A 17433-nucleotide genomic window follows, 5' to 3' on the forward strand; every position below is an offset into this window, starting at 1 on the left:
GCAGCCTTCTGAACAATCATTCCTTAATACTTACCATATCTGCTTCTGAAATGAATTCATTGAAACATAAAGATTGGAAACGTTTGCTGTGTTGAACTTTATTCAGGAATCAGTACTGCTGTGACAACTTTTCACCTGTCTTGCCCTAATCAAGATCAGGCTTTTTTCAAATATGGAATTGTTTTCAATTCCTCAGCAAAAGGAATAGAGTGAAACAAGAGAGGAATCCAGGGCACAAAATCTGATGAGCACTCACTCCTCAAGTCCATACTTACATGACCTATCTTTTATCTCCCCATTTTCAACTAAGTAAAACAGTATTTTTGAGGAGGGGTACATATTATACTTTGATTTAAAAGGATTTAAGAAAGCTTTCATTCGACATGTGTTATATATACTTCATTAACTACATTCAGTAAGAATACCAAAAATGACTATCCAGGTGTATGCATGTGGTACTTGAGAACATGAGGGAAAACACCATTTCTCATTTGCTGATTAACAGAGAAAGCAAACTGTTCAAATTAATTCTAAGCCTTACATGAAATCTTGTACATTTAAAGAACTTCAGCTATTAAAATGACCATTGCATAAGCAAAAGAACCATTATTCCAAAACCTGGAAGGAACATTTCCTGGCTGAATTAATTTAAGTGAACAATCTCAATTGCCCAAGGGTTTTTCCCTCTTCTCTTTTTAAATCCTCAACCCAAAAGGAAAAACAAAACAATTCTAAATCAAACTTAAAAACACTGATTTGAGGATTAGAGTGCTTCTAAAATGCAAAGGTAGATAACTAAAAATCTTAGAATTTTAATTCCTCAAGCACCAATTAAAACATCTCTTTCAATCTTGCTTATTAAAAGATATTCTTACCAGATAAAGGAGGAAGGTGTGCAGCCCTGTTCCAAGCCCAACAGAAGACAAAATTCCTAAGCCTATCCAGTAGGCATACAAGAGAAATTGTTTCTCTATACGTTGCACATACTGAAAAACAAAATGGACGCAGTGGGGGGGAAAAAAAAACTTGTTAAGCAAAAATATTATTTATCACCTACAATCAACTAAAACAAACCAACTAAAATAAGTTTCTAATAGGAAGAAAGCATTAAGAATAAAAATTCCTTGAAGAGGCCTAATTCCTCGTATATGTGACAGCAGAGAGACAAAAAAATTCATCTAATTAGAATACAGATCTTGTTTTTAGACCTTTAAAGTCCTCCTATTGTGAATGACATTTATAGGAAAAATGCAAATTACTAATATGATTTAACTATGAGAATAAAAGTTTTAAAGGTATTTAAAAGTTACAAAAACTTTAAGAAAGCATCATAATAAACAGTGGTAAGAGTGGGACAGTTGTTCACATATTTGTGAATGGAATATATTCTTCTTAATCAAAGTACAAAAACGGAATACAATTATTTTTGTATATTTAAGACCGAGATACTTTTCAAACAAGAGCAAACTGAAGTCCACTGAGCTATGGACTTGTTGGAAGCATTCCACATATTAGATTCTAGACTCTCACACTGGCAATTAAATTCTTCAAACCAGTTCCTTACAAACTCTTAATGGCATACATATATTTCTTCAAAATAGTTAAAAGGAATGCATTTAAAACTATAAAAACTTCTCTGAAATTAGAGGTGAACTGTTTTAAAATATAAAACAAGGGGCGCCTGGGTGGCGCAGTCGGTTAAGCGTCCGACTTCAGCCAGGTCACGATCTCGCGGTCCGTGAGTTCGAGCCCTGCGTCGGGCTCTGGGCTGATGGCTCAGAGCCTGGAGCCTGTTTCCGATTCTGTGTCTCCCTCTCTCTCTGCCCCTCCCGTTCATGCTCTGTCTCTCTCTGTCCCAAAAATAAATAAAAAACGTTGAAAAAAAAAATTTAATTATAAAAAAAATAAATTAAAAAAATATAAAACAATACTACTTTAGAACCATTTCCTATTAGAATACATTAATGTTTTGCTATTTTTAACCAAAGTTTTGACTAAACACCATCAGGAAAGTTACATTTGAATCCTTGAAAATAAAAAGAAATGATATATGCCAAATATAAATGCTCAGCAGCCATGAAATGCCACAATATTTTTAATATTTGATCTTTTAAGACATTAAGATATCATTTATGATATAAATGTAAAAAACAAAACCAAATCTAAAAATGTAGAGGGCAGAAATTTTATCAAATCCACAACAGTCCCATTTTGAAACTGTTTGGGATTAGGGAGGGTACAAGAATAGAAACAGAGGGGTGTCTGGGGCGCCTGGGTGGCGCAGTCGGTTAAGCGTCCGACTTCAGCCAGGTCACGATCTCGCGGTCCGTGAGTTCGAGCCCCCCGTCGGGCTCTGGGCTGATGGCTCAGAGCCTGGAGCCTGTTTCGGATTCTGTGTCTCCCTCTCTCTCTGCCCCTCCCCCGTTCATGCTCTGTCTCTCTCTGTCGCAAAAATAAATAAACGTTGAAAAAAAAAAATTAAAAAAAATAAAAAAAAAAAAAGAAACAGAGGGGTGTCTAGATGGCTGAGTCGGTTAAGCGTCTGACGCTTGATCTGGGCTCAAGTCATGATCCCACAGTTGTGACATTGAGCCCCGTGCCAGGTTCTGTGCCGGCAGTGTGAAGCCTGCTTGGGATTCTCTTTTTCCCTCTCTCTGCCCCTCCCTGGCTGGTGCTCTCTCTCTCTCTCTCAAAACAATCATTAAAAAAAAAAACAAATAAGAGGGAATAGAAAGAGTTGCTGAACCTCTTACCTGTTGATGTGCTCCTTCAACACAATACGTAGCTATAAGTACAGCAAGCAGCAATAAAAAAGATACCACAATGCTTTGACGATGCCATAATCTTAAAAACAAAAATAAATGAAATATCTCACAGTCTCATTTTTAGGATTTAGCACTCCCAAAACAATTTCTTGTTGAAGCACTTAGGTTGTTTAGCACAGCTACAGAATGCTTTTTGGGGTTAAACTCTTGTCCTTAAACATGATGGTCTCTTAGGGTACAGAAGGAGGCCAAGAGCAGACACATAGTATAGAACACCCAATTTTTTTTTATCATAAACCCTATGGTAACCTTTCCCTTACCCAAAAGACTGATCTAATATAATGAAATATATATATAATGAAAAGAGCGCTGGCCTTCAAGTTAGAGGACCTGGATCAGAGTCCCTAAGTATTACACTTTGAGTAAGATGTTTAACCAATCTGATTCTATGTCTTATTTTTAAAATCATAATACAGTTGGGGTGCTTGGGTGGCTCAGTTGGTTAAGTATCAGATTCTTGGTTTTCCCTCAGGTCATAATCTCACTGTTTGTGGGATCGAGCCCTGCACTGGACTCCTTGCTGTCAGTGCAAAGCCTGACTGGGATTCTCTCTCCCTGTCTCTCTGCCCTTCTCCTTTCTCTCTTTTAAAATAAATAAATAAACATTTACAACTAAATAAAAATAAAAATAAAACAAAATAAAATCATAATACAGTTGACCCTTGTACAATATGGGTCTGAACAGTGCAGGGACTACATGTGGATTTTTTACAGTACAGTACTGTAAGTGTATTTTCTCTTCCTTATGATTTTCTTAATAACATTTTCTTCTCCCTAGCTTACTATATTGTAAGAATATTGTATATAATACATATAAGGTACAAAGGCTTCTGGTCAAAAGTAGGCTATTACTGGGGTGCCTGGGTGGCTCGGCAGAGCATCCAACTTCGGCTCAGGTCATGATCTCACAGATCATGGGTTCGAGCCCTATGTCGGGCTTTGCACTAACAGTGAAGAGCCTGCTTTGGATTCTCTGTCTCCATTTCTCTCTGCCCCTCCCCCACCTCTCTCTCTCTCTCTCTCTCTCTCTCTCTCTCTCTCTCTCTCAAAAATAAACATTAAAAAAATTTTTTTTAAAAAGTAGGCTATTACTAGTTAAGTTTTCTAGGAGTCAAAATTTACACACAGATTTTCAACTGTGTGGGTATTGACACCCCTAATTCCCATGTCATTCAAGGGTCAACTGTAATCATAAACTTGTTTTACTGCTTTCACAGAGTTGCTTTAGGGATCAAATGAACTGAAAAATATTACAAAATGTTTAATAAACTGTATGTACAATAAAAATGTAAGATACTATTAAAAATAATAACTTGGGGCATTCAGCTGGCTCTGTCAGTGGAGCATGTCAGTGGAGCATGTCGTGATGTCAGGACTGTGAGTTTGAGCTTCACGTTGGGTGTACAGTTTACTTAAGTTAAAAAAAATATAGGCACCCAACTCGGCAAGGAGGAAGTCAAACTTGAGAAAATTCTTTGCAGATGACAGGATACTCTATATGGAAAACCCAAAAGATTCCACCAAAAACTTGCTAGAACTGATCCATGAATTCAGCAAAGTCGCAGGATATAAAATCAATGCACAGAAATCGGCTGCATTCCTAAACACCAATAATGAAGAAGCAGAAAGAGAAATCAAGGAATTGATCCCATTTACAACTGCACCAAAAACCATAAAATACCTAGGAATAAACCTAACCAAAGAGGTGAAAAAGCTATACACTGCAAGCGATAGAAAGCTTATGAGAAATTGAAGAAGACATACAAAAAAAATGGAAAAATATTCCATACTCATGGACTGGAAGAACAAATATTGTTAAAATGTTGATACTACCCAAAGCAATCTACATATTCAATGCAATCCCTATCAAAAAAATACCAGCATTCTTCTCAGAGCTAGAACAAACAATCCTAAAATTTGTATGGAACCAGAAAAGACCCCGAATAGTAGGCAAAGCAACCTGAAAAAGAAAACCGAAACTGAAAGCATCACAATTCCAGACTTCAAAGTTGTAATCATCAAGACAGTATGGTACTGGCATAAAAATACTTAGATCAGTGCAACAGAATAGAGAATCCAGAAATGGACCCACAAACGTATGGCCAAATAATCTTTGACAAAGCAGGAAAGAATATCCAATGGAATAAAGACAGTCTCTTCAGCAAGTGGTGCTGGGAAAACTGGACAGCAACGTGCAGAAGAATGAACCTGGACCACTATCTTACACCATACACAAACATAAACTCAAAATGGATCAAAGACCTAAATGTAAGAAAGGAAGCCATCAAAATCCTCCTGGAGAAAGCAGGCAAAAACTGTTTTGACCTCGGCCACAGCAACTTCTTACTCAACATATCTCTGGAAGCAAGGGAAACAAAAGCAAAAATGAACTACTGGGACCTCATCAAGATAAAAAGCTTCTGCACAGCAAAGGAAACAATCAGCAAAACTAAAAGGCAACCGACAGAATGGGAGAAGATATTTGCAAATGACATATCAGATAAGGGTTAGTATCCAAAATTTATAAAGAACTTACCAAACTCAACACCCAAAAAACAAACCATCCAGTAAAGAAATGGGCAAAAGACATGAATAGAAACTTCTTCAAAGAAGACATCCAGATGGCTAACAGACACATGAAAAAATGCTCAAATCATTATCAGGGAAATACAAATCAAAACCACAATGAGATATCACCTCATACCTGTCAGAATAGCTAAAAGTAACAACTCAGGCAACGACAGTTGTTGGCAAGGATGCGGAGAAAGAGGAAGCCTTTCGCACTGCTGGTGGGAATGTAAACTAGTGCAGCAACTCTGGAAAATTGTATGGAGGGTCCTCAAAAAATTAAAAATAGAACTACCTTACGACCCAGCAATTGCATCACTAGGTATTTATCCAAAAGATACAGGTGTGCTGTTTCCAAGGCACACATGCACCCCATGTAGCACTATCAACAACAGCCCAAGTATGGAAAGAGCCCAAATGTCCACGACAGAGGAATGGGTAAAGAAGATGTGATATATATATATACAATGGAGTATTACTCAGCGATCAAAAGCAATGAAATCTTGCCATTTGCAACATTGTGGATGGAACTAGAGTGTATAAGTCAGAGATTTTTGCTAAGCAAAATCAGTCAGAGAAAGACAAATATATGACTTTACTCATGTGGAATTTAAGATACAAAACAGATGAACATAAGGGAAGGGAAGCAAAAATAATATAGAAACAGGGATGGGACAAAACATAAGAGACTCTTAAATATAGAGAACAAACTGAGGGTTGTTGGAGGGGTTATGGGTGGAGGGATGGGCCAAACAGGCAAGCGGCATTAAGGAAGATACTTGGTGGGGTGCCTAGGTGGTTCAGTCAGTTAAGCATCTGACTTCAGCTCAGGTCATGATCTCCCAGTCTGTGAGTTCAAGCCCCCCATCAGGCTCTGTGCTGAGAGCTCAAAGCATGGAGCCTGCTTCAGATTCTGTGTCTCCCTCACTCTGCCCCTCTTCCACTCACATTCTGTCTTGTCTCTCAAAAATGAATAAATGTATTTTAAAAAAAAAAAAAAAAAGGAAGATACTTGTTGAGATAAGCACTGGGTGTTATATGCAGGGGATGAATCACTGGATTCTACTCCTGAAATCATTATTGCACTATATGCTAACTCACTAGGATGCAAATTAAAAAATAGTAATAATTAAAAAACAAAAAAAGATGGGGCACCTGGATGGCTCAGTCAGTTGAACATTTGGCTTTTGATTTTGGCTTAGGTCATGATCCCAGGCTCATGGAATCAAGCCCTGCGTTGGGCTCCACACTGAACATAGAGACTACTTGGGAATCTCTCTCTCTCCCTCTGCCCCTCTCCCCAACTTGTATCCATGCTCTTTCTCTTAAAAAAAAAAAAAAAAAATAATAATAATAATTTGGAAACCAAGCTCAAAATGATAAGGCATGTAAAAGTTCAACTTGTTCTTTATAATATCTGAAACAGGCCTGATAAGTACTAAATTTAAAGATACAACACATTTCCAGGGCAGAGTCCTCTTTCACTGGCTGAAACTGTCAGTAAAAGTGCCATGTATCCTGAACTCTGTCCTACTAAAGATTCAGTGTGTCTAGTGTACACAGGCCTAAGTTCTCTTAAAGGTAAAGCCAGAAGAAAAAAATCTTGTTTCCTATGTTATCCTTAGTGTAAAAGATTCAACATGAGACAGAAGTCAATTGCAATAATCTAGTGAGCAAATAGCAGTATGTTCCCTATTTTTCTTGAAACTATAGAAAGGAAAATAAATATATTCCTAAAACATTCTAAATTTTGGGGCGCCTGGGTGGCTCAGTCGGTTGAGCATCCAACTTTGGCTAAGGTCATGATCTCACAGCTCATAAGTTCGAGCCCCACGTCAGGCTCTGTGCTGACAGCTCAGGGCCTGGAGCCTGCTTCTGCTTCTGTGTCTCCCCCTCTCTCTGCCCCTAACCCACTCACATTCTGTCTCTGTCTCTCTCAAAAGTAAATAAAAATGTTAAAAAAATAAAAATAAATAAATTTAACTAATTCATATGGAAAGAGCAGGAGGTAGAGAGTAGGAGATTGTTAAAGATTTCTAAAATTACTAAATAAAATTTATTTAAAAGGTAATGGAAGACTCTTTACTTTGAGGTCCATTCCTTCAAGATTACTAGGATTTCCAGAGAAAAATACTGCAAGGTAATGAGTGGCTGTCTCCACAGGACAATATTCTGCCTCTCTTCCCGATCCCTCCTCTTCTTTTCATTCATTGAAGAAGGGTCTGAAAAACATTAGGGCAGAAGTTAAAAGAGAATGTTCGCTTTTCCCAATCACTTTAAAAATTCACCTACTTTCCCATATCACATTTGAAGGACTGCATACAAACCTCAAAAAATAAGCAATGTGATTCACGTTATGATACGTCTGGGTTAGGTGATTCTGCTCTGCTCTGAGGACTATTTTAGCAATTATTGTCAGGACACAAGTTACTTTTCTTGTACACTACTGGGATACTAAGTTAGCCCACCTTCCATGAAAGGTGATTTAGTATCACATCACAGAGCAAAGTGGTTTAGAGCTCAAAATGGGATGGCAAACTACTTGGTTCCAAATCTTGCCTACAAGTCATGAGACAGCAGGCAAGTTAGTTAACCCTTCTATCTCTCAGTTTTTTCTTTTCTGAAATGAAGATGAACATAGTACTTAACTTCTTTAGGGTCATCACAAAGATTAAATGAGTTAATATATGTGAAGCTCTCAGAAGACTCTGACACTTAGTAAGTGTACAAAGTTATTATCAAAATTACAAATGCACATACCCTATAACCCAATAATCCCATTTCTAAGAATGATTAGGTATGAGGTGATATGTCTTTTGTACAAGTTTATTCAATGCAGTGTTACTTGTCTTGGCAAAAAATTATAAACAACCTAAATGTTAACAGAAGACAGAGGAGTGGTTAAAGTATGTATACTGATACAATGGAATACTAAGCAGCCATAATGAAGACTACAGTTATAGCACAATCTCTAGGAAATACAAAGTTAAAAAATACCACAGTACAGGACAGTAAGTGTGTCATACTGACATTAATTTTAAATTCCAAGGGGTTAGGCAGCAGGGGAAGAATATATAAATGTACATGCTTATTGAGAGAAAGGAAAGAAAAAACAACATGCAAAAGCTACTACTGTGAAGTTACTTCACACTAATGTGAAGAGACTATGACATATGCATGCTTATCTCTACATCCTGAAATTTTTGGTGCAATGATATAAAATTTATCAATAATCAGAGTAACCTGAAAGTCAGATAAGTGCTGCAAAATGTGCCCTGCAAGGCAATGTAGTGATCAAAACACAGAAACTACTATTTCAGATAGCTTGCACTTCTTCCAATGTAAGAGAATTTCTATAATAGAATATTACCATGCTGGAATATTATTTGCAGTATGTTTAAGATGTCAAACAACTACAAATCAAGAAGAAAACCATTGTAATTAACAGAAGTGAAAAAGCCTTCATTTCCTTTAAACACATGAAGGAAAGTTCCTACTTTAACCATCTATATAAATAAAAGCCATAGTTTCAGGGCTTTCAGGGCCTTTTATTATTATTATTTTTTTAAATGTTTGAATAAGTGTTAAATATACTGAAATTTACTACAAATTCCAAATTTGGTTAAAGTATAAATTTATTTGTTGCAAATGAAAATTTAAAAATAAACCCACAATAGGAGCGCCTGAATGGCTCAGTCAGTTAAGCGTCCGACTTCAGCTCAGGTCATGATCTCACGGTCCGTGGGTTCAAGCCCCACATCGGGCTCTGTGCTGACAGCTCAGAGCCTGGAGCCTGCTTCAGATTCTGTGTCTCCCTCTCTCTCTGCCTCTCCCCTGCTCACGCTCTGTCTCTCTCTGTCTTCTTTCAAAAATGAATAAAAAAAACACATTTAAAATAAAATAAAATACACTCACAATAATCACATTGACTTTTTGATAATTGTACATTTAGGATTAGTGTAATAAGTAAATTTACAATCTACTTCTAAAGTTACAAAATAGCATGATAACACTGAGCACCAAACAAAGCCAAATAAATACTGACCACAGCATAAGATTAACAAATAATAACCTTGTACCCAGAACACTGGTGATGAAACTATGGCTAGGCTGCTTCTGCTATCACTGTGAAAATTCACCATATAGGCCCGGACCCATAAATTTCATTTACTACGAGGGGTAAAAAAAAGATAATTACTGTAGTCCCCCCCTCATCCGTAGGGGACATGTTCTAAGATGCCCAGTGGATGCCCGAAACCAGAGAGTACTGAATTCTATATATAACTATGTTTTTTCCTATATCTACATAGTTATGCTAAAGTTTATAAATTCGACACAGTAAGATTGACAGCAATAACCAATAATAAAATAATTATAAAAATATAGTTTAATAGAAGTTATATGAATGTAACTTTCTTAAAATATCTTATTATACTGTCCTTCTTCTTGAGATTATGTGAGATGACAAAATGCTTATGTGATAAGATGAAGTGAAGTGAATGATGTAGGCATTGTGATGTGGCATTAGGCTATTACTGATGTTCTGACAATAGATCATTATGTTTCTGGACTGCAGTTGGCCATGCGGAACTGAAACTGTGGAAAAACAAAACACAGATAAGAGGCAGGGGGGATTTCTGTAATGTTATATAAAATATATAAGAATCTCACATACTTATCATATATTAACAAAAGACAGTAAATATTAGATATATTTCTATTTTACTCCACTGAAAAGGATATCATTTAAACCTGTAGATCTTCTCTCTCCAAATCACCATACCTGTGAAGTTTCCATTATATTGTTCCTTGTTCATTGCTACACGTCTCTGGTCACAATTTTTTCCATTCTCTGCCATTTCATAGATCAGTAACTCTTGAGGAGCTAGTAAAGCAAAATAAAATCCAATGACATGTTACATACTTCTGCTTTGCATTTATGACTGAATAAAACTGAGAAACAACATGGTAGTGATATTCTTCATGCTCTTTGAATAATGTGTTTACACTTTCATCTTCTCTTTTATAATCAAGATTTGAATAATTTGTATAGAAACTCTAATAGAAGTAGTAAAAATATAAAAGCCATGTAGTTGTAAACCTTTTCCAGATTAAAACTTGGAGGCAATTTGTCCACTGCAAAACATAAAATACTAGCATCTTCAAATATCGATAAGCTAAAGTCCTTCTAACCCGTAATTTAGTATCATATACACTACCTACTCAAATTTACCAGTCTTTTAGTTCTTTTAGCATTACTAGAAAAAAATGAATATACTATCAAACATGTCAAAAATGTTGATACAGATCAAAGACCAATTTTATTTAGGAAAAAAATTCTACTGAAAAAATAATATGAGCCTAAAAAAAGAAAAATCCTAAATGTTTAAGATATGTTAAATGTACTCTTTATATCATGTTTCATATTACACATGTAGATATATATTTTTACTTTAAAACCCTGTATTACAACATATAAATTGTGCTGACATGATTATTCTACACAAAAACATCAGATTGCCTATAACTTATCATTCTTTCAGGTATTAGTATGGCAAATCTTTCTACTTAAGAAGCACAGTACGTCAATCAAGTCTGCAATACAGACTCCTTAATACCCTCTGCATGTGCCAGGAATCTTGCTAGACCTATATTCAGCTGATTAGAATGTGATATGGTCATATAGTTTGTGAGCTGTGACTATTTTATTCCTTAACTAAAATTCTTTTTTTTAAGATTTTAAGTAATCTCTATACCAAACGTGGGGCTCGAACTCACAACCTTGAGATCAAGAGTCACATGCTCTACCCACTCCAGCCAGATGCCCCCTTGACAAAAATTCTAACTATAATTACTGCTCCCCAAATTTATGCTTCATAATGGAAAATAAATGAAATATTATGTATATATAAAAAGATTGGGAGCACCTGGGTGGCTGAGTCAGTTAAGACAGTGCGGAGCCTGCTTGGGATTCTCTCTCTCCTCTCTCTGCCCCTTCCCTGCTCTCTCTCTCTCTCTCTCAATAAACAGATAGATAGATAAGACAGACTGAGCAAAGAGCATACATTCATCACTTCAAAAGAAGGTGTCTTAGACACAACCATTTGTGGATATCTTTGTTTTCTTGCCATCATTTCTCAACAAGCAAATAAACATATTAAGAAATGAAGTATAGGATTCAATTAGCACAGATGGATAGCCTGGAGTAGATGATTATAAGATTTAAAGTTTGAAAATCTTGGGGCACCTGGGCGACTCAGTCAGTTAAGCGTCCAACTTCGGCTCAGGACATAATCTCACAGTTCGGGAGTTTGAGCCCTGCATCGGGCTCTGTGCTGACAGCTCAGAGCCTGGAGCCTGTTTCGGATTCTGTCTCCCTCTCTCCCTCAAAAATTAATAAACATTAAAAAATAAAAATAAAAATAAAAAAATAAAGTTTGAAGATCTGGATTTGCATCACAGATTTGCCACTAACTAGTGGTATGTTCTTAAGCAAGTCTCATTTTTTCTAGATATCGATTTTCTTGTTTAATGTGTTTTAGATTTTATTTCAAAGTCATCTGTACACCCAACATGGGCCTTGAACTCATAACATCAAGATCAAGAGTCACATGCTCTACCAACTGAGCCAGCCAGGCAACCCTAGATCTTGATTTTATGATCTACAAAATGAGAACAAAAATTCTCACTGTCACAGGATCACTAAGGATGAAAGAGTGTGTGTATGTGTATTTGGGCATGCACACCTGTGTATAACCACATCAAAAGGATAGGAGGTACATGAACCAGTAAACTGACTATACTTTAGAAACTACAGGGGCGCCTGGGTGGCTCAGTCGGTTGAGTGTCCAACTTCAGCTCAGGTCATGATCTCATGGTCTGTGGGTTCGAGTCCCATGTCGGGCTCTGTGCTGATAGCTCAGAGCCTGGAGCCTGCTTCAGATTCTGTGTCTCCCTCTCTCTCTGCCCCTCTCCTGCTCATGCTCTGTCTCTCTCTCTCTCTTTCAAAAATAAATAAACATTAAAAAAAATTAAAAAAAAAAAAAAAGAAACTACATGCTTCACTGCTACCATTCAGTGATGTCAGTGTCTTTCATTAAGTGCTCATTTAAAAAATTCTGGGATCTGTACCAGGCTCTGGAGACATAAATATGAATAAAACAAGGTCTCTGTCCTCCAGAGGGTCCTTCTTCCTTTTTTTTTTTAACTTAAAAAAATTTTTTTAGATAGTTATTTTGCAGGGGAGTGGCAGAGAGAGAGGAGGAGAGAGAATCCCAAGCAGGCTCCACACTGCCAGCATGAGATCATGACCCAAGCTGAAACCATGTGGGATGCTCAACTGACTGAGCCATCCAGGCACTCCGAGGGTCCTTCCTTCTGGTAGGGAAGCCAGATGAGCACAGGACTTCACTTAAAATGAAACAGATATATAGTATCCAACTTAGTGGGAAGAAAACAGGTTTTAGAGTCTAACAGAACTGGACTGAAACTCAAACTTCACAAGTATCTACTCCATGAATTGGACAAATTTCTAAATCTCTCTAAACATCAGTTTCTTTAACCTGTAAAACAGAGGTAACATGACACGTATCAAAGGTTTACTGTGAGAATTAAACAAGGTAATATGTATAAAATAATAATATATTGTCGTACCTTTTATATGAACTCAATATATACTAGCTACAATGATAAGGAGGAAGAAAGTACAGGACAAAATATGGGAGTTCAGAGGACAGGTACATTCAGGAGAGTTCATAAAAGCTGGAAGTTTGATTCTGCGAACTTAAGTCATACTTATATGAAGGTGTTTTCAAAAGACGATATAAATATAGCCAAGCAATTAAAAGGACAAAGAAAAATGAATGAAGTTATTCTGTGGAATTCTCTAAGACCAGAGCATCATAATAGGTTCACAAAATGTAACTCTATTCCACAAATCATGCTTTCTGGGCTTTATTAATAAAATTAACTGAGGATGTTTGAAATGGACCATATAATAAAGGAGTTTTGGATTTTCTATCTTCTAATCATTTAACTAGAAGCCATACTTAAGTTCTATAAATACTTAAAACCACATACGTTCATATTCAGCCAAAATCTGTAGGCAATTCATTTCATAGATGAACAGCCATTTACCTACATCACAATAAATAACATGTAATTAATTTGCGACAAAAAGATTAACAAATCACAAAAGGGCATGTGCACTGTGAAGAAAAGATTCTAAAACTTGCCCTCCAGCCAAACAATGTGATAATTGAACTCATTTCCCCAGCTTTACTCTTTCCTGTAGTAATCATCTTTAAGAGATAAAAGTTTATCCAAAAAAATTTGAGTTCATTTGAGTACTTACTTATAATAATGGTATTATGCAATTATTTGAAGATGTTTTTAAAGGTATTGCAACAGGAATTTTCATTTGAGCAAATAATGTGTTCTTACACAATATGCTACAAAAGAAAACAGCTTACTGACATTTCCTACTCAAAAAATTCTCTAGAAAACAAAATAGTCTGGAATTTTGTTTTGTAAGAAATAACCAAGGGAACTAAGTTATTTTCTTTTCATCAGTATACTTCTTACAAACAAAATAAGTTCACAGTTTTAAAAACAACTTTTAAAAACCATTTGCCATTCCCCAAAGAACTATAAAGCAAAACATGCAAAAAACTACCTGTGTTCTAAACAACTAAGCTTATATAAGTATCAAAAATTTTGCATTTTAACCATTTTTGAAAATATTTTACACTACTTTTAAAATTCCCTTGAAATTTTTTTGTCCCCATCTTCCTCAATCATAAGTCAGTGACAAACCTAGAGGTAGGATCCAGATACAAGGTGGTCTCAATAATACCAGGGAGTACACTGACCTATGGTAAGACACCCCCAAGTCCCAAAACTAAATTCTTCTAAGAATTTTGAAAGAGACAAGCTCAATCTATGGAAGGAAATAAGATATTCTAAGAGCTGGTCCATAAATGTGACTTAAGAGTTGAAGGCTCAGGGTGCCTGGGTGGCTCAGTCAATTAAGCATCTGACTCTTGATTTCGGTTCGGGTCATGATCTCACAGTTTGTGAGTTCAAGCCCTGTGTCAGGCTCTGCACTGACAGCGTGGAGCCTGCTTGGGATTCTCTCTCTCCCTCTCTGCTCCTCCCCCACTCGCGCACGCACGCATTCTCTCTCTCTCAAAAATAAACACATATTTTTTAAAAAGTGCACACTTAACTGAGCCACCCAGGCATCCCAAGAATGAGACTGTTAAACTCTAAAGGTCTATGGCTAGGATGAGAAGACAGAAATAGGAAAGAAGCATAACTCAAACATCAAATAATAATTTTCATTGTAAAGATACAACATATGTATCTTCTTGTATCTTCTAGATTAAGAAATGCCTTAAAATGTTGTAACTAGCAGATTTTCAATCTGAAAACGCTGAAGCATTTAAAATAAAAGGTTGAGGGGTGCCTGGGTGGTTCAGTCAGTTAAGCATCCCACTTCAGCTCAGGTCATGATCTCACGACTCGTGGATTTGAGCCCTATGTTGGGCTCTGTGCTGACAGCTCAGAGCCTGAAGCCTGCTTCGGATTCTGTGTCTCCCTCTTTCTCTGCTCCTCCCCACCCTCTCAAAAATAAATAAAAATTTTAAAATAAAAAAATAAATCAAAGGTTGATATTAAAATATGTGGGGTCTTTTGTTTCTGTCAGAAGTGCTGAGAAAATGCTGCTAAAATCAGCTCACAAAGGTTCTTTGTAGGTTGTACATCTACCACTAAGACTATAATACTCCATTCATTTTAAACATTAGCTGCACTTGTAATGCAAAAACAATGTGAAACTAAGTTACTCTGAGTTTCCTAAAGCAAAACAAAAAACACTTAAGGATGACATGAAAATAGCAACTCCCAGAGTAATATGAGTTAGCGTGTAGAATTTAACAAGATGAAAAGGAAAAGAAAATAAGAGTGATGAAGCCATTGACTCTAATTTTCTTGGCCACTGTATTCCAAAATAAAATGAACACACTTCCTTTAAGAAAACCATTTATTCAAATGATTCTACTTTCTCACAAAAATATTAAGTTGGCTTTCTCAATAATGTACACCGTTCTTCATACAAGGCATGCAAAGACAGCCAATTAAGTATTGTATTTCAACTTGAATATATTTCAGTAATCTTTCTTGCTTTGAGAAGCATTAGGTACTTAATTGGACTATTTAGTACATTCATTCACAGACTACTTCAAAATAGCTATAGATTTCTCGAAAACTGTGAAGATAAAGCAATTGCAATTTATTATTGGAAACTTAATAAATAATCTAAGTAAAGGGTAATAAATATATCTTGATCAGTGAGGCTTTGATACAGTTTTCCACTTGTGCAAGGGTAAAAAGCCAAAGCTAATCCAAACACCATGAACAATATCAGTGACTACTGGATCATCTGACTATAAGAGCCAGAGATCATCACATGGCTGTGGCAGTGTAAAAGTGTGTTCTCTGAAAATTCATTATTTGAATAAGAATGTATGAAAAAAAAAATCCTTGAATCTTTTGGAACTTTCTAAAGTTTTGAAGAATTAGACAAATTAAAAACTCAAAATATGCTAAGCAAAATAAGTCAATCAGAGAAGACAAATACCATATGATTTCATTCATACATGGAATTTAAGAAACAGAACAGATGAACATATGAAAGGGGGGGTGGAGAAAAAGAAGGAAACAAATCACAGGAGACTCTTAATGATAGAGAACAAACTATGGGGTTGATAGAGGGAGATGGGCTAGATGGGTGATGGGTACTAAGGGGGTCACTTATTTGGTTAGCCCTGGGTGTTGTGTGTAAGTGATGAGCCACTGAATTCTGTTCCCGAAATCAATACGGTACTGTATGCTAACTAAAATTTAAATTTTCAACGTTTATTTATTTTTGGTACAGAGAGAGACAGAGCATGAACGGGCGAGGGGCAGAGAGAGAGGGAGACACAGAATCGGAAACAGGCTCCAGGCTCTGAGCCATCAGCCCAGAGCCCGACGTGGGGCTCGAACTCACGGACCGCGAGATCGTGACCTGGCTGAAGTCGGACGCTTAACCGACTGCGCCACCCAGGCGCCCCCTAAAATTTAAATTTAAAAAAGGGGAAAAAAAATAAAACAAACAAACATAAATAAAGCCCCAAGTCAAGATACAATTTAAATGCATTCAAAACTTCAATATATCTCCCAATAATGGGTTAGCAGTTTATGAGAGTATATATTTATGGCCTAAAAGGTCCGTCAACCTAACTTAGTGAAGTGTAAAATACATTAGACTTGTCACAGTCTTCTAATTGTTGAAAAGGTCACTGCTCCAGGTCTATTTATCTTGAAAACGCAGGAGGGGCAGAGAGACAGGGAGTGAGAGAGAATCCCAAGCAGGCTCCACACTGTCAACACAGAACCCACAGATCTAATTTTTAATCAAATAAAATTTTAATATTAAAAAAAAAAATTTTAATGTTTATTTATTTCTGAGAGAGAGAAACACAGAGTGCGAGTGTGGGAGGGGCAGAGAGAGAGGGAGACAGAATCTGAAGCAGGCTCCAGGCTCTGAGCTGTCAGCACAGAGCCTGATATGGGGCTTGAACTCACAAATGGTGAGATCATGATCTAAACCAAAGTCAGAGGCTTAACTGACTGAGCCACCCAGGCACCCCCAAGAATCCATATTTTAAAAAGATACAACCTGGAGGACATTTTACAGACCCCCTTCTTCAGAGTTTGATAGGTTTGGGGGGATTGTTTATCTCTCACTTCCATTATGTAAAAAAATAATTTTATGTTTGTGTAAAAACATGATTTTATTTCAGGGCAGAAAATATATAACATAAAATTACAGCTTGAAAAATCCCATTTCTCATTTTCTCTCAATCTACTAAATATTCATTCAGTTTTTCTTAATCAGTGCAATTTTAGCAAAACATTTTCACCAAAAAGATGGGGGAGTAAGATCAAGAATTAAAACACTAGGGGCACCTGGATGGCTCAGTTGGTTAAGAGTTCA

General features: G+C 36.5%; 1 protein-coding gene across 2 annotated transcripts in view; it reads right to left on the reverse strand.

Moving 5' to 3' along the window:
• The window catches only part of VMP1 (vacuole membrane protein 1), a 128843-nt gene that overhangs the window by 95065 nt on the left and 16345 nt on the right, over positions 1-17433 (reverse strand). For both annotated transcript variants that reach the window (XM_047080937.1, XM_047080936.1), the window contains exons 2-5: positions 10177-10278; positions 7480-7615; positions 2754-2844; positions 876-986 (exon numbers count right to left, since the gene is read on the reverse strand). In XM_047080937.1, the coding sequence (XP_046936893.1) occupies positions 876-986; positions 2754-2844; positions 7480-7615; positions 10177-10252 (414 nt within the window). In that variant the 5' untranslated portion in view covers positions 10253-10278. The remainder of the gene's footprint in view (positions 1-875; positions 987-2753; positions 2845-7479; positions 7616-10176; positions 10279-17433) is intronic.

This window comes from Lynx rufus, unplaced genomic scaffold (genome assembly GCF_022079265.1).
Source record: "Lynx rufus isolate CCGP_SWC_20201006 ecotype Redwood Valley unplaced genomic scaffold, mLynRuf1.p SCAF_18, whole genome shotgun sequence".
In the NCBI taxonomy this organism is placed as follows: Eukaryota; Metazoa; Chordata; class Mammalia; order Carnivora; family Felidae; genus Lynx; species Lynx rufus.